The following is a 24,039-nucleotide window of genomic DNA, read 5'->3' as shown; positions in this document are numbered from 1 at the left end:
CTTGAAGAACGTTCAGAAGTGGCAGAACTAGACCCCAGATTCTACTCACTCAGCGAGTATTGACCAAGCACCTGTGTGTCAGGCCCTGGTCTAGACCCTGGGAATACAGTACTAAACATAGCCAGACCCTGCCCTCCAGGAGCGTTGACTCCCCAAATCCAGAAATCAAATTGACACTCCTTTTCACCCTCCAGGTCCAGTCTGCCTTTGGGAACTTCCCTTTATGTCTCTTACGTAACAGTGTCCCAGATGCTTGGCAAAGGGCCTGGCACATAGTGGCCGCATTTACTGAATGCTTGCTTTGTGTCAGGCGTTGTGTGGTTCAGGTGCTAGGGATTTGACCATCACCAAGGGAGAGCCAGTTACTGCCTTCGTGGACCTTGCAGTGTGTGTGTGTGTGTGTGTGTGTGTGTGTGTTTCTGCACGGAGGGAGGAGGTCACAGAAGATTACTCCAAGTGGCCAGAACAGTAGACTCATCTTCTGGAAACTATATAGGTATACACAGAGTCCCCAAGTCCCTGAAGCCCTTCTGGGGACAAAACAGGAACCTCTGAAGACCCCGGAACAAATACCTGGTTAACATCCTGTCCCCCACTTTCTAGCCTATTAGTCAAGGGACTTACTCTCCCTGAGCCACCATTTCATCCTCTATATACTGGGATAACAAAAACTTCTTTGCAGGGTGGTTGTAAGGGTTATGAGGTAAATTTGTAAAGGATGCCCTGGCACATAGTAAGTGGCCAGTAAATACTGAATAAATGAGCGGGGTAACAATGTCAGGGTGGTTGGGAGGGGATTCAACGGGATAATCAGGGCCAACATGACTGGAGCAAAGTCGTCACTCAAGAAAGGAGGTTACCTGCCAGGAAAAATCTTTTTTCTTTGGGGAAAGAGGAATGCATTTCACCATTTAAAGGTGATGTGATTAAACTATGGAGCTATCTTGTGTGGGTCTTAATTCTGACTGCTGCTTACTAGGTGTGTGATGTTAAGTTACCTCTCTGTGCAATTCCTTCATCCATAAAACTACCTCAGCCTCCTTGTGAGTTTTCAATAAATTGATAAGTGGAAAGCACTTCCAAGACTTCCTGGTACATAAGGGCTATATTAAATGTGACGGTGGTGGTTATTCTACTTTCCACACCACGCACAAGAGCGTTGGGGCAAAATCGCGAGGGAAGCCCGACCCGCCCAGCTGGCGGCCATCTTGGTAAAGGGCAGCGACGGCAGCTTCCTTATGTCATCAGTCTGCGCGACGGGCGGGCCAGGTCGCTTCGGGACCGGTGTAGGCGCTGCAGGGGTGAATGGTTGAGGTGCGTGATGGGGGATGAGACCGTGGCCGTCCAGCCTTGCCCGCTGCGCGAGGACAGCTTCACGCGCTTCTCGTCACAGAGCAATGTGTACGGGCTGGCAGGCGGCGCGGGCGGGCGCGGGGAGCTGTTGGCCGCCACCCTTAAAGGCAAGGTGCTGGGCTTCCGCTACCAAGACCTCCGACAGAAAATCCGGCCGGTGGCCAAGGAGCTGCAGTTCAATTACATTCCCGGTGCGTGGCGCTATGGGGTTGGGGGTCCGGGAAAGGGGTGTAGCGTAGGCTTCTGAGGTTCTGTATGAGGTGGATCACCATGATGGGAGAATGGGATCAGGGTGGTTGAAGGGGATGAAAGCTGATAATGAGGAAGCACTGGGGTCAGAGGGCAGGGATACTAGGGGCCTGGAGGTGAGTAGGGTTCAGGATTCCTTCTATCGTAGTGATGGTGATCAGGGCTCATTCAGACCCAGGGGTCATGATAATTGTGGTCAGAGGTTACTGAGGTCTAGAGGTCAAGGGTCACCGTGATGGGGGGGGGTCTTGTGGTCTCAAGTCTGCTTGAAACTCAAACTTTGAACTACCCCTCCCAGTGGATGCCGAGATTGTCTCCATCGACACCTTCAACAAGTCGCCCCCAAAGCGGGGTCTGGTTGTGGGGATCACATTCATCAAGGTACCCAGAGCCTCCTCCACCTCCCTATTCCCACCTCCTTCCACACATGGTAGATCCCACTGAGTCTGACCCAAATCCCTCTTGCCATCCCTGATGCCATCCCTCTTGCCATCCCTATTCTCCCCTGAGGCCAGTTTCTTCCCCCAGGATTCAGGGGACAAAGGCAGCCCCTTCCTTAACATTTACTGTGACTACGAGCCTGGCTCGGAGTACAACCTTGACTCCATTGCCCGTAAGTGTGGCCTGGAGGGAAGGACAGATGGGAGGGTGGGAGGGGGGCCCATGACGTCCCCTGTGCCCATCTGCCTGTGCCCATCTCACCTTCCAGAGAGCTGCCTGAACCTGGAGCTCCAGTTCACTCCTTTCCAGCTGTGCCATGCAGAGTAAGTAAGGCGCAGGTGTGGTACAAATGAGGGAGTGTGTATTGTGTACACCTGCAGGGTGGGGGGGGCTGTAGCAAAGGAGACCACAAACCTGTCCATGGACAATCAGATTCTCATTTTGTTGTTTTAGATTGTCTTACGTTTAAGGCGGCCGTGGACCAGAGTTGGCTGACGGGCTTCCATTTTGTTATCCCCAAACTAGATAATCTGAGTCCATTGAGCACCTGTGTTCTACACATATAGAATTCTCAGGTTCTCGCGTTCTAGATTCAGACATTCCAAGAGCCAGAAATGCTGTTTTCTAGAGTTGGAAGCTCTGAGATTCCAAGATTTGAAAGTTCTACACTTGATGATACTGAGATTCTGTCATGATAAAGTCCTAACATTCTCAGATTTCCAGGAGCTGCAATACAGACCATCTAGAATACTGAAGTTCTAGAATCCCAGAGTATGAGAATTTCATTGTAGAGCTCTGGATTCCATTCTAGAACACCAGGAGACCAGCATAGGCATTGGCAAACTTTTTCTGTAAAGGCCCAGATGGTAAATATTAGACTTTTGAGGCTCAGTCTCTGTCACAACTACTTAAATCTGCCATAGTAGCAAAGAAGGCATCCATTGACACTGTAAATGAATGGGCATGGCTATGTTCTAATAAACTTCTGATAAAAATAGTGGTGGTTTGGATTTGGCCTGTGGGTTGTAGTTTGCCAACCTGGCCTAGCAGGTGAGAGTGCTAGAAACTGATGTTCTGCGTTCTAGGATTTGAGTGTTCTACCATTCTGAGTCTGAATATCCTTGGTGGCAATTTCTAAAAGTTCTAGTATTTCAAAGGAGACAGAAAAAAAAGAACTTCTAGAACACTGGGGTTCTAGATTGAAGAGGTTCTAGTGTTCTGAGGTTCTGCAACCCATTCTAGAGCTCTGTGTTCCATTCCTGAATCCACATCCAGAATAAACATTCTAGCACACGAGGGCTCTAGAAACGAAGGTCCTAGCATGCTAATTTTCTACATACAATTCTGCATCCTGAGATTCGAGCCCTGGATTTGGTGGCTGCATCCCAGAATGTTAGGGTTCTTGCAGGCAAAGATTTTTGCAGGTGGGCTTTGGACTCTACCACACTCAGGTTCTGCCACACTGGGGTTCTCTGCTTTCAGGGTCCAGGTCGGTAATCAACTGGAGACCGTGTTTCTCCTGAGTGGGAATGACCCGGCCATTCATCTCTACAAGGAGGTGAGGCGGGGGAGGCATGGTGGGCAGAGCCCTGCTGGGGTTGCCATGTGTTGGCCTCTGATTCCAAGTGGGGGGCGGGTCTTGGTTTCCCCAGAACGAGGGGCTGCATCAGTTTGAGGAACAGCCCGTGGAAAACCTCTTCCCAGAGCTCACGAACCTGACCAGTAGGTAGGAGCCCCTGAAAGCGGCCCACCGGGACCAGGGCAGGCAGCCTCAGTGAAATTGGGCAGTGGGGATTAGCTCAGGGAAATCAGGCAGCAGCAGGGTCCCAGTGCCACAGGGCCGGGGTGGACATTCCTGGGGAGGTGGGGCAGGGACCAGTGATGGCTCTGCGGACCCTCCGTCTGCCCTCCCACCCACCAGCGTCCTCTGGCTTGACGTCCACAACCTCCCGGGCACATCTCGGCGACTCTCCGCTCTTGGCTGTCAGAGTGGCTATGTCCGCGTCGCCCATGTGGACCAACAGAGTCGAGGTGATGGCAGGGGCGGGGCCAGGGTGGGATGAAGGTGAGGGCTGGGGCAGGCCCTGAATCCTCGCTCTCCACACAGAGGTTTTGCAGATGTGGACAATCCTGCAGGACGGCCCCATCTCCCGAGTGATCGTGTTCAGCCTCTCAGCCCCCGAGGGTGAGCGCTGGACCTTGGGGGCAACTCTGCAGGCTCGGCTCCCCCCATATATTTGTACCCCTCCCAACGTGTCCAGCTCCCCCGCATCCCTCCCAAGTGCCCCACTCTAGCTCTGGATTTGCAGTGTGCCCCTTCCTTCCTCTCCACACCCTCAAATTTCACTTCCAGCTCCTTGCCCCGTGGTCTGGTCTTAGACCTGGAGCTGAACTTCTGCCTTTCCCTTGGTGGGCTAGCCTTCATCCCTCACTCCGTGACTTCCTCTGATCCCCAGCTCCGGCCTCTTCACTCTGTCTCTTGCTGCGTTCTAACCCCAGGCTTTTCTAGAGGACTCATGCTGTCCCACCACTCAGGGTCTCATCTTTCCCCCACTTGTCATTCTGTCCCTCTTACTGTGGTCTGTCCGTCATGGGCATCTCCCTTGGCCTGACTTCTGCAGTTTGTCTTCTGTCTCAGACTAAGCTTCACTCCGATTCTTCCCACTGTGGTTTATTCCCTGCTACGCCCACTATGGTGGTCTAACCTCAGACTTTTTAAACTGTCATCTAACATCTGTCGCCCCGCCTGGTATCTGACTCCAATCCTTTTCTCTTAGTCTGACCTCTAATCTTCCCTCTGGAGCACAACCTCCAGGAGAAGTGTTTCTCCTGAAGTTGAGGTCTAACCTACGTTCCTCTCACCGAGGGGAGGGAGGGATAAGGAGGAGCCTGGAACCTGTCCCCTCAGCCCTACCTCCCATTCATGTTCCTTTTCCAGAGACCGAGGACAGGCCACCAAGGGAAGAGTACAGCGTGCTGGTGGCCAGCATGTTGGAGCCAGCAGTGGTGTACCGGTGAGGGCCCGGCCCACGGGCGCGGTCTAAGCTTATGCCTTTGCACTGTGGTCTAACCTTGTGCTCAGCAGAAAGTTTCTTTGGGTGAGGTTCAGGGCTGGCCAGGTGCAGGTGTGTTCCCATCCCAGGGAGAGGGTACGAGTGTGTAAGTCTAGAACCTGTAGGAATGTGTAGAGGCCTGAGGATGGGAACCAAGATGTCCACTCCCCTGGAGGAGGGGGACAAAGCGCACTGGCACACGTATAACAACTGCCTCCATCCATGAGAAAACCCTGACTTGTAGCATTTGCCAATTTCTGTGGTGTAACTACTCCCACCATGGCAGATTTCACGCCACTGACATGATGCCAGCCGGCTTACAAAAGTTCTGAAAATTTCCCAGGCAGCTCTGGTGAGCCAGCTCTGTCATACCTGGTGGGCCGTGAGGATGTCCCCTCGGGGACCAAGCTTTCCAGGCTCCGTGCAGGTGTCCAGATGGGGCATGGGTGTCTAGATCCCCAAGGGAACTCATGTGGGTTTCCATTTGGGATGGAGATGGTCCCACCTGCAGAGGGAGTGTGGGGATGCAGCCTGGGAAGTAACAGGTTGACAGTCCGAGTAAAGGGAGCGGTGGTGGATAGAAAGGTGTCTAGGTGGGAGACAGGGAGGCCTGCGGAGGGGAGCAGTGTGGGCGCCCAGCCCAGGGCCTGGCACCAAGGGTGGCGGCACTGCGGTCTGACCTCAGTCTCCCCACCACGTGGGGACCCTCAGGGACCTGCTGCGCCAGGGCCTTAAGGACCAGCTTATCCTGCCTGGCAGCGACCAGTTCGACAGCGTCCTCTGTGGTCTGGTCACCGATGTGGATTTGGATGGGCGGCCAGAAGTCCTGGTGGCCACCTACGGACAGGTGGGACCTGAGAGGGGGGCCTGTCCCCTCTGCTGCCCGTGCTCGCCCTGTGTGACCCCGGCCCCTTGCCCCCTGCAGGAGCTGCTGTGTTACAAGTACTGTGGCCGGGAGGCCGGATTCCGCCTGCTGTGGCACAGGAGCTTCCCCAGCCCTCTGCTGGCCATGGCTCACGTGGACCTGACCGGGGACGGGCTGCAGGAGCTCGCGGTGGTCTCCCTGAAGGGCGTGCACATCCTGCAGGTAGCCTGGGTCCCCTCCACACAGGGCCCGAGGGCGGGGGGGTTTGCGCACCTGCCTTATTGGGGGCATGTTCTCGGGGAACGGGTAAGGGAGAGGGCGTTCAGGGGGAGTCGGGCCTCAGGAGCTCCACGGCCTGAGCCTCCCACTCCCAGACAACGGGGTTGGCTGCAGATCCCCTCCTGGGGGAGGTGGTAACCTCTTTCTGGGAGGCGGTTCCTGTTGGCCAGGGACGTCCCAGGAGAAGAGACAGCTGGGAGCACTCACAGCTGGAGGGGGGGGCGCCTGCCTGGTGAAGGGGATTGTGATCTGACATCTGTCATCCCCAGTCTCCCCTTGGCCTCCCTAACTTCGGTCATTCATTCCTAAGCTTTGTCTAACTCCGTCCCTTCCCCGTGGCCTAGCCGGGATCTGCCCCCGTGATCTCACCTCGGTCCTTCCACCACAGTCTAACCTTTGCCCCCGTGTCAGGGGGTGACGTGTCCTTCTTACGGCACTCACCCTCTCCTCCACACGTGTGACCCGGCTTCACTCTGTCTGTGGTCTAACCTCCAACTGGCTACTGAGTTTCTGACTTCCAAGTCACACTTCCTGCCTTCCTTTGCTGTGCAACCTCCAGCCCTCCTCCCACAGCCAGTCTCCAGCTTTCGGCTGTAGTTTAACCTTGAACCCTTTCACTTTGGTCTTACCTCTGACCTTTCTATTGTGGTCAAGCCCTTGAACTGTGGTCTAATGTCCAGCCTTCCGCTGTACGCTGACCTCTGACCCTCCCACAGCAGGCCTGACTGCCGTTACCCCTGTTATGGTCTCAGAGGCGACCTTTCCTGTGGTCCAGGGTCCAACCTGGAACCGCCGTTGCCGTTTAACCTCCACTAACATAGTCTGACCTCTGACCTTTCCCCCATGGCCCAGCCCTCACTCCTCAGGCCATAGTGTACCTTTGTTTCCTAACACGGTATTTGCTTCTTTTTCCCTCTGGGCTGACTCTAGGATCCTTTCCCCTGTGGTCTCACCTGGGTTCTTCCTGCTGGAGTCTAACCTTCCTGCCTCCTCTGCAGTCTTTGCTTAGGCTTTTCCTACACTCCTTTCCTTAATAGAATGGCCTAGATTAGACCTCAGGAGAAAAGATAGGGGTTGGACCCCAGCAGAAAGGTCTGAGGCTGAACCACAGTGGATGGGCCGAAGGTTAGACCTGAATAAAACAGAATGAGGTTAGACCCTAATGGAAAGGGTACAGGTCCGAGCCCAGTAGAAAGCACTGAGGTTAGACCACAGTGGAAGAGTCCGTGATCCCCCTGTGGGGGAAAGGACTTCTCTGTTACCATCGTATCATCCCTCGTGATTGATTTCAAGTCATTTCACTGTGATCACCTCTGCCCCTTCTGTTAGGGTCTAACCTCAGATCCTCCAACCAAAGTCTAAGTCAGTCCTTCAGGTGGGGATAGCTCCCTCTCTTTTCCACTTTGGTTTGCTTCTCCTCTCTTATTGGCCTGTCCTTTTCTGCCCGAGTCTCACCTTGTCTCCCCTCACTGTAGTCTAACCTCAGCCTCTCTAAAGGTCAAACCTCACTCCCACAGAGCGCACTCTCTCTCATATTTTGATCCATTCCATCCCATCCCTTCCACTGAGTTCAAACCTCAGACCCGTACATTTGGATCCAGGCTTTGTTCCTCCCCCTGGAAATTCACTGAAGGCCGTCCCCCTGGGTCTAACCTTCACCCTGTCACAGAGAGCCATTCCCACCCCACACGCTAGTCTGCTGTCCGACTTCCCGCCGCGGCCGAGCTCCCGGCTTTTCGGGTGGTGTAAGTCCAGACCGGCCAGCGTGACCTAACCTGCACCCCTCCAGCTCTCTCAGCTCCGCCCTCCTCCTCTTATTCCCACAGCATAGCCTGATCCAGGCCTCAGAGCTGGTCCTGACACGGCTTCGTCATCAAGTGGAGCAGAAGAGACGTCAGCCACAAAGGCTGGGGGACAGGGTGGGCCCAGGGCATGCTGGGACCCCGGCCTCCTGAGCTCCCCCCGCCCCCGCTGCCCACCCCAGGCCTGGGAGAAGTTCATCAGTGTACTCACCTGCAACCTTTCCTGGAGGAGGAAGCATCCTAAAGGAGGAGATGACCTCGCTAGGTCCCCCAGGGTGGTGGGGCTGGGAGTTCCTGCTCTGGTTCCACCCCAACATGCCCTGTGACCTAACACACTCCTCTGTGCCTCAGCGTCCCCATTTGAAAAGGGGATGATCTCACCCAAACCCCCTTCTACTCCCGATGAGAGTTGGCCAGCCACCGATTATTTATACATCCAGAGAAACCAAACTTTCTGTTGTCTTCATTCTTTTGTTCGGCAAGCATTTGATGAGAGCCTGACTGTGTGCCAGGCTCTGCGTTGGGTGCTGGCCTTGCCCAGAAGAATGAAGGGAGGGGCGTCAGAGGAGAGATATACATGGTTAGACCCAAAGGCTGGGCTGAGGTGAAATCAGTGTTGACCTCTGAGGAAAGAAATGAGGTTAGGCTGTAGCAGAAAGGCTGACGTGAAACCATCATGGAAAAGACTAGAATATAAGGGAGAGGACCGAGATTAGACCCCAGTGGGGAGAACTGAGGTTAGACCTGTAGGGCTGCAGTGAGATCCCAGGGGAAGGCTCTGGATCTGAGGTTAGTTACCAGTGGGAAGAAAAGGAAATTGGGCCTCAGAGGAAAGGACGCGGGTGGAAGGGCTGCTGTGGTCAAATTGCAGTGGAGGGTCTGAGGCTAGACCCCTATGACCTCCAGACCTCTATGTTGACGTTGAACCCTAACAAAAGCTACTGGGGTGAGATCCTGTGCCAAGGGCCAAGGTTAGACCCCAGCACAATGTGACTGCAGTTAGATTCCAGTTGGGGACTGCAGAGATGAGACCAGGGCAGAGTGGACGCAGAATATGCCACGCTGGAAAGGCTAGCTTAGACCTAATTACCAAGGGGTTGGAGACAAGGCTGGCTTCCCTAGCCCATGGTTGTAGGAATCGCCCCTGCCTGTGGCCCCTTCTATTGCACCAGGAGAAGGAGTCCGAGGCCTGCATCCCAGGGACCCGTGGAGGGCTGGGATGACAAGAACTGCCCTCACCCACCGCAGGCCAGGAATAGAATCCGGGTCAGGAGGATTGGAGAGCGATTCCTGAGCGGGGTCTGGCTGGTGGGGAGGGTGGGCTCCTTCCTCCCCCAGGTCGGGGTTGGGTGGGACTCTCACTTCCTGAGGCAGAGGTCATTCTGGCCATTCACCTGCCATGGAAGTTCACCCATCACTCTGACCACCTGTGCTGACAATGAAGGCCAAGCTGCCAGTTCTCCACAGTGGGTGGGTGTTTAGGAGGTAGCCCACCAATTCTTGGCCACCCTGTCTCATCCCATCTCCCAGAATCCAGGCCTAAGTGTGGGAAATGGCAGGGAGCAGGTCCTCACCTCTCCCAGCAGCCAGGACTGGCGGTGGCATGGACCAGCGGCATGAGCAGGGCCTCTGTCCTCCCACTGCCCTTCCTCTGAGGTGGAGTGCAACATGGTGTGAGTCTGCAGTGTGCACACCCGGGAAAGGGAGTGTGTGCATGGACGTGTGTGTGCAGGCATGTGTTATGTCCACTTCAAGACTCGAGTTTCTCTTCCGGAGTCCTGGCCTCCCGCCCCGTCCTTTGTAGTTCACTTCCTGACTTTTTGCCAGCTCCTTGGTCTGGGACAGTGTGCAGTGCGGTGGTTAAGGGTGTAGAGTCTGAAGCTACACTTTAACCACTCTGTGCCTCAGTTTTCACCTGTAAAATGGGGCTGATGATGTCTACGTCACATCACAGGGTGTGAATATGTATCAAGCGCTTATAAAAATTTATAACAATGTCTGGCACGTGGAAAGGACAGTGTATGACTGGCAACTGTTGTTATTATTAATGGGTGCCTTTGTGGTTGTTTCTGGCTGGCTTTGTGAGGTTACGTCTGCAGGCACAGCCTGTGAATTTGGATCTGACGGGCCAAACATTCTTGCACCTCCCCTCAGTAAGCCTGTAACTATTTGTAGCTTTTTTGAGTCTTTGGCCCTTATATGGATCAGAAACTGTGTGCTGGGGGTGAGGGCGAAGGTTGCTTCTGAATGACCCCCCACACTTTCACACACACACACACACACACACACACACACACACACACACACAGGCCCTCCGCCGCTGTCCCTGCCTGTGGTGCTGAACCCCGAAGGTGGGTGGGAGGCTGGGGCTACCTCCTGTCGCCCCTCCCCTCTTCAGGCCCCTCCCCAAACCTCCCCGCTTCCCGCACCCGCCTCCCCTCTCCCCGCCTCTTCCTCCTCCCCTCTCTTCTCCGGCCCCTCCTCCTCCCTCTCTTGCCAGCTCCCCCTCCCCCGTGTCCCTCCCCCCTCCTCCTCTCCTCCCTCTATCCCCTCTCCCTCCCCTCTCCCGGTTCTCCCTCTCAGTCTCCAGCTTCTATCCGTGTCTCTCTCTCTCTCTCTCTCTCTCTCTCTCTCTCTCTCTCTCTCTCTCTCTCTCTCTCTCTGTCTCTCCCTCAGAGTCGCCCACCACTACCAGCCCAGTGCTGGGGGGACATTTTCCACGCTGTAGCTGCAGGTAAGAGACCCTCACTTCGGGGGGCGTGAGGGAAGGACAGTGGTACACCAGGCGGGTAGAGGGGGGCCGTTTAAGGAGACAGGAGCCGCTTTTCCCTGAACTCATTTATGGCGGGTGGGGGGCTGCATATGGGGACACCAGGCCCTTTGGTGGGGTGGGGGCGCCACCAGCAGCCAACACCTTCAGCCCCTCCTGCGTTCCAGGGAAGCTGGCGGGCTGGAGAGGGGGTGCATCCTCGGCACTGAGGGGGCAAGAACACCCCACCCCGTCTGGGGAAGCCCCCACTCTCGCGTTCTCTACCTCCGCCCCCGACTTCCTGTGTCTGGGTCTCGTCTTTCTGTATTTGCACATCTTTCAGGGGTCTCTGTCCTGCGGAGTCTCTGTGAGTGCTTTTCCCTGTCTCTCTCAGTCTCTCACTCTCGTCTCTGTATCTCTCTGTGCCTGGGTCCGTTCATTGTCTTTCCAGCCCTCTGTCTCGAAGTCCTTGCTTTCTCTGCTTTGCTTTCTCGCCATCTCTGTGTCTGTCTTCCCGTCTCTCCACATCTCCGAGTGTGTCTTCCTCTCCCCTCCCTGTGCCTTCCCCTCTCTCTCCCTCGTTTCCATCTCTGTCTCTAGGTATCTGGTCTATGTTTCTCTCTCTCTCTTTCCTCTTCTCTTCCTCTCCCTGGTAGGCCGTTCACTCTCCTCCTACACACCTTTGTCTCCGCCCCTGGCTGGGGGAAACCTGGAGGAAGCAGATCCACCCTGTGGAGTGGGCTCCCCAGAAGGCCTGTCCTCCCCCCTGCCTTGTTTCTGGCCTTCTGAAGCCAGTCCTTCTTGTAGTCTATCCAGTACCCTTTGTAGTGGAGATCGAACCAGTCCTTTCTTCAGTCTGACCTCCCCATTCCTCTTCATATACAATGGACCAGTCTATCCTGCAGTCTAACTTCCACACCTCTCGCTGCTTGTCCGTTCATGACTCATTAATCCTTCCTACAATTACTGAGCACCTTTCCTACTCCAGGCACAGCACTCGGTACTGGGTGAGGCCAGGCCAATGGCTCCTGCAGTCTCACCTCCATCCTTGTCGTGGTGTACCAGCTTCAGACCTGTCTCTCAGGGGGAATGCATCAAAAGCTTCTCCACCTCCCCTTGGGGGCTCCGAGAGAGCCCTTCTTAGGCTATACATCCCTGACCAATACATCCTCTTCTTTCCTGGAGGGAAGGGGGCCCCAGAGAAGGTGGGCGAGAGTGAGTGACAAGGGGAGAGGTGTGAGCCAGAGCCTGCAGCCCACGCTGTGGTGGGGAGAGTCCTCAGGTGCCCACGTGGGGCTCCAGATGGGTTAAAAGGAGCGCCAGGTTAGCGTTCCCACACGCTGAGTTTCCATCGCTGCCCTGCCCCTGACTTGAAGCTGCGTGATTCGGCCAAGTTTTTTCCCCTTTGGACTTCAGTTTATCCATGATGGATCATAGCCTTGAGCTCTGAGACTGTGCGTGTGTGTGTGTGTGTGTGTGCGCGTGTGTGTGATCCCCAGGCTGGGACATTGTGTGGCTCACCCTGGAGCAGTAAGTGTGCATGTTTAGAAGCCCACATTTCACGTTTTTCCCCACCTCGCACATTCCTCCGAGGGGCAGTAGCCAAACCCTGCCCCCCCCCAGCCACAAGTACTGTCAGGAACCACTGCCTCTGTCATCAATGTGAGGGACATGAGGGAAGGGGTCCCACCGGGCATGCCAGGCTGTACCCCCCCTTAAGCTTGCAGTCCCACTCTCTGAATGAGGTCTCCGAGGTCCCGAGAGGCATGTGAGGCGGAACTGGGGTGATCATTACTGACCCAGCTGGCCACCAGCCCAAGATGGTGGGGAGAGGTGGCCCTGGGAGACGGAGCCAGCCATCTGCCCTCCCTAGGTCCCACCCTGGCCTCAACCTGATCCTTTTGCCCCTGGATTCTAAACCCAGATTAGGTTTCAGGGCTGCTGGTGGACAGAGAGAGGCAGAGACAGGAGCCTCGAGCAGAGCGAGCCCGGCTGTCCCCAGCAACAGGGCTCAGACTTCTTGATTGTTTCATTTCAAAAATATCTATCTAGTGCTTTCTTTCTCTGACCCCTCCTCCCCTACGGCCTCAGTGAGAGGAAGCCAAGTTTTTGAGGAAAAGGGATTGAACCAGGCTACTTGGCCCAGCCCCTGGGCAGGGAGGACAGGCGTAACTCCCCATCAGTTGACCCTGGTCTCCCTTGAGGACTCCAGCAGGAGGGGCAGGTGTTAGACTTCAGGGTGGACTTCCCAGGCCATGGCGCTTCTGTGAGAGAGGGCGTTAAAGGCTGCAGAGGAATTCTTGACTCCCAGGTGGCCCTTGTTTCTCCTGAAAGCCAGGGAGCAGGGAGGGAGAAGCGCCTGAGTCTTTGCTTTGGATCCTGGTGGGTTGGTAATTATGGCTAAGTCATTGCTAATTAGGGGGCTGCTAATTAGACATATCATTAGGGACCTTGCCAGTGGGGGCTAATTGTGCGGTGGCCCTTTAAGAATCACCCCTCTCCCCTGCACACACACACACACACACACACACACACACACACACACTCCTTCTCGGGGAAGTTCTGCCAACATTCTGCCTCCCTCTCCCGGAGGAGCCAGCTCCCAGCCCGTGAGTACGTGTGAGTAGGTGGGTGTGTGTATTGGGAGCGGGCTGTGGGTTAGACTCTGAGAAGAGCTATTTTCAGACAGAAATGAAGGTGCTGGGAGAACTGAGACTGGTGGCCAGGAGAGGGGTCAGGGCTGACAGAGGCTCCAAGGACTCCTCCCCTTCTCTCTCAGGTGGTTCTTTTCTTTTAAATAGGCTACTAGGTTACCATGGCAACGCAGGGGTGAGACAGAGGAGCTGCAAGTGAGGCCACTCAGGGCCACTCTTGGAGTCAAAGAGTTGGTGCTGGGGGACTTTGGGCAAGTGATTTAACCACTCTGAGCCTTGGTCCTCTCATCTGTGAAATGGCTAGGGACTCCCCAAAGGGGGCTGGTATCATTTTGAATAGAGTGGTCAGGGAAGGTGACATCTAAATGGAGACCTGAAGGAGGAGAGGGAGTGGATACGTGGGGAAGAGTGTCGAAGGAAGGGGGGAATAGCAGATGCAAAGTCCCTGAGGCAAGAACTTGTCTGCTGTGTCTGAGGACCAGAGAGGAGGTAGGTGGCCGAGGCCAAGTGAGCAAGGGGGAGAAGGAGTGAGCAAGGCAGAAAGAGATGAAGCCAGAGAGGGAATTGGGGGGTGGGGGTGGGGACAGATCGTACAAGACCTCATGAGCCCGGCAGAGGACTTTGGAATTCTGAGTGAGAAGGGAGCCGTGGAGGGTTTCGAGCAGAGGGGGGGTGTGAACTGCTTTGCGTTTTTAAAGGAAATCTAGACAAGACACAGAAATAACCACTCAAACCCAGGACCAGAGGCCGGAAGAGAAATGTTGAAACAGTAGAGACCCCACACCCACAAACAGGACAAAGAGCCCAACACAAGGCTCATATGTCACAGCTGCTAAGGAACTGTACACCTCACAGAGACCCGGGGTACTCGAGAGAGACACCTGCCACCATTGCAGGGAAGGAAGTGAATGAGAGAGACTCTTACAGCCCCTGCCCAGCTCCACCTGAGGCAGACAGAGAAACAGACACCCCAGCACCCACCACAGCCCGAATCCTGACAGGATCCCTCTGAGGACCGTTAGAATCATCTAAGGAATCACTCCAGCCCCTGCCTCACCCACTGAATTATCCAATCTGTGTGCCTTTGTGCCCAGCTGCATCCACTGCGTGTCTGTGAGACTCGTCTGTGTGGTGGGGTGTATCAGGAGCCCACCCCCTGTTTCAGTGCTGTATAATATTCCACAGTGTAACCCGACTCCACACCCTCCTCTGTTTTACTGCAGATGGGCATTCTGGTTGTTTCATAAAGGCGCTGTGAACACTCTTCTACGTGTGTGTTGGCAGAAACATGACCTATTTCTCTCGGGTACATGCCGGGGAGCAGAACTGCTGAGTCTTAATTTGCATGATGTTCAGTAGTAGTTCCCCGAAGTGGTTAGACCGATTGACACTTCCATCTGCTGCGCATCTGTCTTTATCTTTCTGTGTCTTTCTCCCTCCGTCTCTGTCTGGCACTCTCTGTATTTCTTTGTGTCCCTGTTCCTTTGTATCTCTGTCTCTCTGTATTTCCCAGTCTCCGTCCTCCGTGTATTAGTCCTCAGCAGCTTCCCCCGCATTCTCCACCTCCAACAAGCCTTGACTTCTGTGTGTCAGGGAGGGGTGTGCTCCCCTCACCCAGACTTCCTCCTCCTTTCTCACAGGACCCCACCACCCTCCATGGCTCCCCTGGCCTTGGTGGGGTTCGCGCTCCTCCTGGGGGCTCCCCCATGCTCGGGGGCGGCCACCCCAACCCCCTCTCTGCCACCACCCCTGGCCAATGACAGTGATACCAGCACAGAAGCCTGCCAGGGCTCCAACCGCTGCCAGCCGGGGGTCCTGCTGCCCGTCTGGGAGCCCGACGACCCCTCGCTGGGTGACAAGGCGGCGAGGGCAGTGGTTTACTTTGTCGCCATGGTGTACATGTTCCTGGGCGTGTCCATCATCGCCGACCGCTTCATGGCATCCATCGAGGTCATCACGTCAAAGGAGAAGGAGATCACCATCACCAAGGCCAATGGTGAGACCAGCGTGGGCACGGTCCGCATCTGGAATGAGACCGTGTCCAACCTCACGCTCATGGCCCTGGGCTCCTCGGCGCCCGAGATCCTGCTGTCTGTCATCGAGGTCTGCGGCCACAACTTCCAGGCGGGCGAGCTAGGCCCGGGCACCATCGTAGGCAGCGCTGCCTTCAACATGTTTGTGGTCATTGCCGTGTGCATCTACGTCATCCCCGCCGGCGAGAGCCGCAAGATCAAGCACCTGAGAGTTTTCTTTGTCACTGCCTCCTGGAGTATCTTCGCCTACGTCTGGCTTTATCTCATCCTTGCCGTCTTTTCCCCGGGAGTGGTCCAGGTGAGCAAGGACCCATGGACACCTCCTTGGTACATGTGTCTGCACCATCCAGAGGGATGGCTCCCCAGGCTGGGAGAGTGGATTCATGTATCAGCAGAAATGCATGCTCACATCTGAGAGGGCCACCAGGGGTGGTTGTGCAGGTCATGCATTGCACAAGGGGGTGGAGAGGGCAAGGTGGGGCTGGAGTCCAGTGGGTGCTCCCGGGCCATGTCTGGATGGCGCTGCAGGCCTGGAAAGGACTCATCTACCCAGAGAGGGGTGCAGTGTACCCCTTCAGAAGGGGCACCTTTTAACTCTCACCAGGGAGTTCCATGTGCTAACAGAGTCCTGTGATCTGTGTAATGCATACTGCAGTGCACAGTCTAGCCAGGTATTTGCTAGGTGTGTTCACGTTTTCCTGCACTCCCTGTCTTTTGCATAATTTATTCTCGCTTTCACAATAAGACATCCCCATTTGCACAATTCATGCTCCAGTTGCAGAATCCAGCCTTGTGCTTTCTGACAGTGTTAATTGATTTGGGTAACTTGGTGCAATTTGCATAATTTATCCAGGGACAGGCACAGATACATGCCCACATCTGCGTAATCTAACTCTGTATTTACCAGATATGCAGTCGTGGTTTGCACCATTCATTCATTATTCATATTTGATTTCTGATGTTAGGATAATTTATGCCACTTCATTGTAATTTATACTCACATCCAATCCCGCATAGGTATAAGCCCAGTCCACAGCAAGGACCACTTTGCATAATTTATTCCAATAGTGAAACAAAATTGAGACCCACAGCTGCATAATTTACACCCATATTCACATACTCATTTGCTTCTCATTTGTCCAGTGTCTTAACCAGTATACTGCCTAGTCTTCCTTTAAAACATGTCTACTTTATTTCCCACAATTCCATGACTGCTGCCTATATTTGCATAATTTATGTATAAGCCTGCCTAATTCATTCGCACACATGCATAATTTATTTGAGGCTACCCAGGATTCCTTCACACACATGTGTAATCTATTCATTTATATCCATCAGGTGTTGCCAGTTATAGTTTTTTTCCAAGAAGGATATGAAGGTAGAGGCATAAAACTTCTTGAAGATGATATCAAGGCTGAACTGAGGGATCAGAAAGCACAGCAAGGAAAGAGGGAGATGGTGACACCAAAAGATGGGGATGAGAGCGGGAGAAAGACAGTTACTATGATTGATCCGGGACAGTGATGCTGAGTTTCCTGGCTGCCGTGGGGAAATGTACAGAGTGATGTGTCACACACAGTGTTCAGGCGCCATTAAAAAGGCTGACCTCCTGACTTAGGTTTTTCAAACGTCTTTGATAAGGATTTACACCAAAACTGTGAAAAGAATTTGAGACACCATGGGTGACAAGTGGGGTGGAGGAGAGATTTCCCCCAGAGCAGTAGCTGGCTCAGAGGGAACAGAAGGTATAAGAAGAAGTAGCCATGGAAGATCCTTTTGGGATTAACACAGGGACCAGCATTACAGGACAGTTTTGTGAAATAATTGAAGGAACTGGCATGCGGTAAAGGTGACACCCGGATGCAGTGAACTGGGGCAATGAGAAGTTGATCTGGCTCTGGATTTTCTCTGGAAGTGCTGTGTGATCTCAGGCAAAGCCCATAACCTTTCTGGGCCTCAGTTTTCACATTTGAACCATGGAAGGGGTTGGACTAGACCAGTGGTTCTTGAACCTGCATGCCCAATGCTCCCTTTTTATAACAAATATTTTGTTACATCCCCTTTACTTTGATGATGTGAAATTCTTAGATAAACTCTAGTCTCCAAGTTTGGTGTGTGGACTCTAGAGCCAGGGGCCTAGGTTCAAATCCCACCTCTGCTTCTTCTAGCTGTGTGGCCTTGGGCAAGTTCCTTACCCACTCTGTGCCTCAGTTTCCCCACCTGTAATCTGGGGGTCATCATAGTAGTGACTTCAGAGGACTGAGTGAGGATCAGCTGAATTCCTACACGTGGAAGGGCTTAGCACAGCGAGCCTGGAACAGAGTGAATGTGAGCTGTTCTTCCGTTAATGCATTTGCTTCCCAAAGTCTGTGTACTCCACGGACTGTGACATGAAGGAAAGGAATCTCTAATAGAACAAACTGCATTTTCACGTGTAAGTGCTTTGACATGACAACATTAAAAGTCATGACGAGAGAGACAGATGCCAGCACCTATGTAGAGTGAACAAATTTGGGTTTAAAAGGAAGAAAAAGATCAGAGACCGTTTCCTACCAGGAGTCAGGCAGACGACCGGGTAGCCATGAGGTTAAAAACGAGCGTATTCAGCATATATTAAAGCATACAGGAAAATACTTCATATATACAGAAGATAGAGTTGAGTTCTAGGCTCCAATTATTATAAGCAGAGTTTTCACTGACGTGACTATCCAGTGAGAGGTTCTGAAGTCAGGCAGGACATGGGACAATTCTGTATTGTGTGGGGCTGTCCCATGAGTCACTGGGTGTCACCAGGCTGGGACCATATGCCCCTCCCCAATTGTGGTGACAACCCATAAACAACCCTAGATTTCTGATGCCCCCTCATGGGGGCGTTTCTGTCCTCTGAGACCTGAAGGTGTCTCGCTCCCTTCCCAAAGAAGGCAAGTCCACGTGCCCCTTCTCAGCGGGTGCCCTAGAAGATGTGAACCTGCCAGAATCACCTTTTATTTACCTGCAGGGATGAAAGTCAGTCTTTGGGGTTTGAGATTGTCTTCTGATTAAGAGAGAATCCCCCGCAATATACACAGTGGCGAATTCAGTGAACACAAAGCAAGGGTTCATTTTACAGCTTGTGCAGAAAGTTCTGCTTCTTTTCACAAATCTGCCTGGTGGTTTTTGTGTGGTTTTACTACTTCCAAGTCCTGCGTTTTCTCTGAGCCATCAGTAAACACAGCGACTAGGGGATGTGGCAATTGGATCTTAAAAGATATTTTTCCTACTAGTCTCATTTTTAAGATACCTCTGGGGCCATCTGATTGTAAATACTCTTTAATCTTTTCTTCCTTATCTTTAACAAGAAAGGTAAGATTTGAGTCTTTACATGAATATTTTCAAGAGGAACTGTCAAGTATTGGTGGATGTTTCCTGTACGTGCCCAGGCCTCTGCCAGTCGGTGGGCAGACTGAATCCCGGGCCTCAATGAGCCCAAGGTAACAGCACAAGTCATAATGATAACAATAATGGTAACGGTAATTTCACGATTTGAGTATTTTCCATGTGTCGGGAATGGACAATGCAGTATGCTAGGGGTACATAACTCGTTGTCTTGGGGATGTCCCCACTTTATAGACAAGAGGCTGGGCCAGGCATCCCTCTTCTAGAATGAGGATCTGAACTCACCATTGCCTTGTGCCTCTAGGGAGGCAGCATGTGGACCTGGGAACTCCTTTTATGAGGCTGTGAGAGGAACCAAATTTGTGCCTCTTTTAGAATCATAGTCCCTAAGGGCCAAATGCCAAGGAAGGAGAGTCTGGCCAGGGCTGTGTCCCTGGTGGTGGGGAATGGAGGGAATTTAGGAAGGAGGTGGGCACAGCGCTGACCCGGGTGACGAGTGGGGTTTGGAGAAGTGGAGGCGTCCCAGGTTGGGTGAGGGGGCGGGAATGGAGCAGGGAGAAAACAAGATGCACAGAGAGGCAGGAAGACACAGGCTCTGTCCCTGGACGGGCTGGGACTGCAGGTGCAGGGGTGCTCTCGCTTGGTGGTGACTGACGATGCCTGGGCTCCGGGTACTCGGGCAGCTGGATACCGTTCTCAGCGCGAGAAAAGGTGGATGAATGAGACCAGGAGAGACAGGCGGGGGCGGGGGGGGGATGATGAAAGAAAAAGAGAAACTTGGAAGAATCTCACAAGGGAAAGAGACAGATATCTACAATATATATAAAAGAACATGGAGACGAGTCAACAAGAGGCAACAAGAAGGGAAGAGGGACGAGAGGAGGAAAGATTAACAACAACAACAAAAAATTGACACAGAGAATGAGACAGAGGCAAGGGCAGAGATAACGACCCAGACAGGGAGAGAGATGGGGCCAGAGATGAACAGAGGCAAGGGCCAAAGAGCGAGACAAAAACAGGGAAAGAGACAAGGGAAAGGAGGCCGAGAGACATGGGGAGAGGCAGAGATGAACAGAAACAAGAATGAAAGAAGGGGGCAGAGACAAAAGACCGAGATGGGGAGAGATGCGGGGCAGGGACGAGAAGTGCTGGCTGATGGGGACCCAGACATGGGGAGACAGAGCTGCTGAGGGCCGGCGGGCGGGCGGGCGGCTGCGAGCGCGCCCCCTGGCGGCGCGGCGGTCCTGACCCGCGGCTGCCCGCAGGTGTGGGAGGCGCTGCTGACCCTGGTCTTCTTCCCGGTGTGCGTGGTGTTCGCCTGGATGGCCGACAAGCGGCTGCTCTTCTACAAATACGTGTACAAGCGCTACCGCACCGACCCACGCAGCGGCATCATCATCGGCGCCGAGGGCGATCCCCCCAAGAGCATCGAGCTGGACGGCACGTTCGTGGGCGCCGAGGCACCGGGAGAGGTGGGCGGCCTGGGCCCCGGCCCCGCCGAGGCCCGCGAGCTGGACGCCAGCCGCCGCGAGGTCATCCAGATCCTCAAGGACCTGAAGCAGAAGCACCCCGAGAAGGACCTGGAGCAGCTGGTGGGCATCGCCAACTACTACGCTCTGCTGCACCAGCAGAAGAGCCGCGCTTTCTACCGCATCCAGGCCACGCGGCTGATGACCGGCGCGGGCAACGTGCTGCGGCGACACGCGGTGGACGCCTCGCGCCGGGCCTCCCCAGCGGACGGCCCCGGCGAGGACGAGGACGATGGCGCCAGCCGCATCTTCTTCGAGCCCAGCCTGTACCACTGCCTGGAGAACTGTGGCTCCGTGCTGCTGTCTGTCACCTGCCAAGGCGGCGAAGGCAACAGCACCTTCTACGTGGACTACCGCACCGAGGACGGCTCCGCCAAGGCCGGCTCCGACTATGAGTACAGGTGGGTCCCGGGCCGGGAGGATTGGCTATGCACAGGTCGTAGGTTCTCCGTCCAGCAGCCTCCAGGTTCATGGATCTCCTGGCTACCTCTGGCGCCTATCCATACCCTGCTATGGACAAACCTGCAGCACTCATTCTTTCATTCATTCATTCATTCACTGCCTCACTCACTCTTGAGAGCCTGCTTTGTACCAGCCACTGTTCTAGGCATTTGGCACACACTGTTGGACAAGACAGCATGGCTGTCCATTGTCCACAAGCTGGCCCTACTATGTTCATGATTTGTGGGTTCTTGTGCTTGCCACCACACTGTTCATATGATAGCTCCGTTATATGTGTCGTTACCTGGTAGAACAAGTATCTACACACACACACACACACACACACACACACACACGATTACTAACGTAAAAGTGTATATTGAGCACCTACTGTATGCCAGGGGTATACCGTGGTGAACAAGACAGCTAATATCCCTACCCTCTGGTTACAATACGGCTGAAAACTATTAAACATATAAAAACAGCAGGTGACGTAAGTGCTATGTGGGGAGCATTAAGTAGGATAAGAGGAGAGAGATGGTGCCCAAATTGTCCCCAGCTCTTCAGCTCCACTGCAAAGCAATCCACCCTTTGCACCTACAGTGTCTCACTGCCCCAGTCCCTCTCCTCACCCCTCTTTGAGCAGACATATGAGCTTCCCTCATTCAGCAATTCCTACTGGGCCCCTCCTATGTGCCACATGCTATTTTTAGGGGCTCAACATAGCACAGTAAACAAGATAGTTAACCGCTCTGTCCTCATGTGGCCCCAAAAATTATTTACCTATTTGTAGTTCTCCTGTCCATACCACACTTTCAAGACTCAGAGCTTTATAGTATAGTTTGTGAACTGGTGTACGAGTTCCCCATCAGTGTCCTATAATACTAACACTTACCATATGCCCACTGTGTGTCAGAAACGGGCAGTGGAGACCAGAAGTGAATGAAACACAGAAAGTCCCTGCCTAACTGGAGACAACGTTCTCATGGGAAAACATTAGGAAGTATACACCAAATACATAAAATTGTCAGGGAGTGGTAAGAACTGTGAAGAACAATAAAGCAGAGGATGTGAGAGACAGTGTTGGTGGCTGAGCATTTCATGGGTTCCACCTGCTAAGTCGTCTGCCACACCCCTTTCATCCTCTCCCTGGAGTAAAGCTGAGGCTGAACTGTTCACGGATCTTTGGTTCTGTCATCATGAAGTAGCCAGTCCCAAATACCTTGACTCTTCTCTTTCTGGGGCTGTGGTCTGTGCTTCACAGCTCTTGAGTTCTACCACGGTGCTTCAGCAAAGACCCTCTGTAGCCCAGTTGACACCTTGAACAGCAGGAGCTGTCCCCATCCCAGTTGACATTCACAGTCCGGGTATCACTTATCAAGGCAGGTTAGGGCCAGGCCTGGGGGACACCTGGGTCCCAGTCCAAGCTTAGTCCTGGACTCTGTTTCTTGGGCAAGTTCCTGCCTCAGTCTGGGCAGGCAAAACTGTCATACAGTTGTTGAGGTTGTGCACTGCATAAAAACACCACATCTAAAGAAGCTCTGTTCACATAGTGGACATCATAGACTTGAATGTCTATTATGACAGTTTCCTGATTCATGGAAATAAAGTGTCTTGAAGAAGGGAAGCCTTTTTAAAATTTACCCACAGGTATCATATGGGTAGGGTAAGCCTGTGGGCTTGTTTCTCCAAATTAAAAGTGATCTCTGAGGCTTCCAAATAACAGTTGTTCCAAGATTCTGAAATGTAAAGCCCCTGTAATCCTAACAAGCTAAGGGTCTAAATTTCTAAGAATCCAGAATTGCCACATTTTGGTATTCTAATCTGCACCCCAGTCTCTGATTTGATGGTTCTAAGATTGTCATTTTCTCAGATTTTGTACATGTTGGAGCATGAGTCCTATGAATCTAGCCTGCAATGATTCTGATACCTAGTTTCTAAAATCCCCATGTTCTTTTTCTCCCCAACTTTTTATTTTGAAAAATTTCATACCTACAGAAGGGCTACAAAAGCAGTTTGGTAAACCCGCATATAACCTCACCCAAATTCATGAACTGTTTCCATTTTGTCCTAATTGCACTCACTCTCTCGCTTTAATACATATTATTAATAATTATTGCAGTACATGAAAGTCGCAGACAGCATGACCCTTCACCCACAAATACCTGAGTGTGCATCTGCTAAGAATAATGACATTCTCCTACATAATCACAAACAATGATCACACCCAGGAAACTTAATACCGAATCAATAATATGACCCAATCTGCAGTCCATGTTTGCATTTCCTGTTGCCCCTGTGGCATCCCTTATGGCCGTGTTTTCACTCCCTCCCTCTCTTCCCATCCACCCCAGAACCATAGGATGCGTTTGGTTGTCATGTGTCTTTAGTCTCCTTCGGTCTGAATCAATCCCTCAGCCTTTCCATGACTTTTGTGACCCCAGCACTTTTGAAGATGATAGACCAGTTACTAGAAAAAGTCTCAGTTTGGGCTTCCAAACATATTTCCTTGTGATTAGATTCAGGCGATGCACTTTGGGCAGAAATCCGTGGAAGTGACGCTGTGTCCTCGGTGCATAGGAGGCATGTGGCGCCTGCTTGTCCCTTTCCTGGTGATGTCCACTTTAACCGTTTGGGAAAGATGGTGCTAAAATCCCCACATTCTATCCCTTAAGTTTACACTTCTAACATCCCATAACTTTAGGATTCTAAGATTCTAATATTAATGTGCAAATATCACTAGCTAACTTTTGTTGACTCGATTAACTTGTATTAACTTGATCCTTATGACACATGAAGTAGACACTATTTTTAGTTCCATTTTACAGATGAGGAAACTGAGGCTCAAAGGGCTGCAGAATGCTAACTGCCCAAGATCATACAGCTGGCGTGGCGGCTGAACCAGGCTTGGAACAGCTTGGCCCGCCCGGCTGGGTGCTTTAGCCACTATGGACAGCGTCCCCAAGGACAGCCGGCTACAACAGGGAGCCCTTTCTCCCTCTACTCCAGGTCTTGCCATCCGGTTCTATCTCTGTGCCAGAACCTTGGTGTCCCTCTGCCCCTCCCACAAGGCTGGGCTTCTCTTGGAGAACTGCAGCCCAGGACTCCTTTCTTACGAAAGTGATAATGGTAATGATAGATAGTGAACACTGATCGATCATATAGCACGTTTCAGAACCGCTGCCGAGCCCCTGATGTGCTTGGTGAGAATAGCTG

At 53.1% G+C, this 24,039-nt stretch overlaps 2 protein-coding genes across 8 annotated transcripts in view; both read left to right on the top strand.

Moving 5' to 3' along the window:
* The first annotated feature begins 1,239 nt into the window (after window positions 1-1,239).
* Window positions 1,240-8,492, top strand: KPTN (kaptin, actin binding protein). Its single transcript, XM_033127105.1, has 12 exons — window positions 1,240-1,544; window positions 1,901-1,983; window positions 2,131-2,215; window positions 2,312-2,366; window positions 3,526-3,601; window positions 3,696-3,769; window positions 3,965-4,074; window positions 4,151-4,228; window positions 4,982-5,057; window positions 5,808-5,943; window positions 6,022-6,183; window positions 8,067-8,492. The coding sequence occupies exons 1-12, from the start codon at window positions 1,322-1,324 to the stop codon at window positions 8,193-8,195; spliced, it is 1,287 nt and encodes a 428-aa protein (XP_032982996.1). The 5' UTR covers window positions 1,240-1,321; the 3' UTR covers window positions 8,196-8,492.
* A 2,163-nt stretch (window positions 8,493-10,655) lies between these two features.
* SLC8A2 (solute carrier family 8 member A2) overlaps window positions 10,656-24,039 on the top strand; it is a 33,100-nt gene continuing 19,716 nt past the window's right edge. For 6 of the 7 annotated variants that reach the window (XR_004425088.1, XR_004425089.1, XR_004425086.1 and 3 more), the window contains exons 1-3: window positions 10,679-10,776; window positions 15,086-15,776; window positions 20,119-20,783. Coding sequence is in view for 3 of the 7 variants with exons in the window: in XM_033127259.1 (XP_032983150.1) it covers window positions 15,102-15,776; window positions 20,119-20,783 (1,340 nt within the window). In the remaining 4 variants the exon portion in view is untranslated. Of the gene's footprint in view, window positions 10,777-15,085; window positions 15,777-20,118; window positions 20,784-24,039 lie in introns of all 7 variants that reach the window. The other variant, XM_033127261.1, reaches the window with a different exon arrangement.

The sequence above is a fragment of the Rhinolophus ferrumequinum genome, chromosome 15 (genome assembly GCF_004115265.2).
Source record: "Rhinolophus ferrumequinum isolate MPI-CBG mRhiFer1 chromosome 15, mRhiFer1_v1.p, whole genome shotgun sequence".
Taxonomy (NCBI): domain Eukaryota; kingdom Metazoa; phylum Chordata; class Mammalia; order Chiroptera; family Rhinolophidae; genus Rhinolophus; species Rhinolophus ferrumequinum.
Note: the sequence above shows the minus strand (reverse complement) of the source record. Positions and strands in the feature narration are given on the sequence as shown.

Excerpts from the sequence above, each read along its gene's own strand:
- KPTN (XM_033127105.1), top strand. The coding sequence starts at position 1,322 with ATGGGGGATGAGACCGTGGCCGTCCAGCCTTGCCCGCTGCGCGAGGAC. Across the intron at positions 1,545-1,900 it reads GCAGTTCAATTACATTCCCG|TGGATGCCGAGATTGTCTCC; the intron begins GTGCGTGGCGCT and ends TACCCCTCCCAG. Across the intron at positions 5,058-5,807 it reads GAGCCAGCAGTGGTGTACCG|GGACCTGCTGCGCCAGGGCC; the intron begins GTGAGGGCCCGG and ends GGGGACCCTCAG.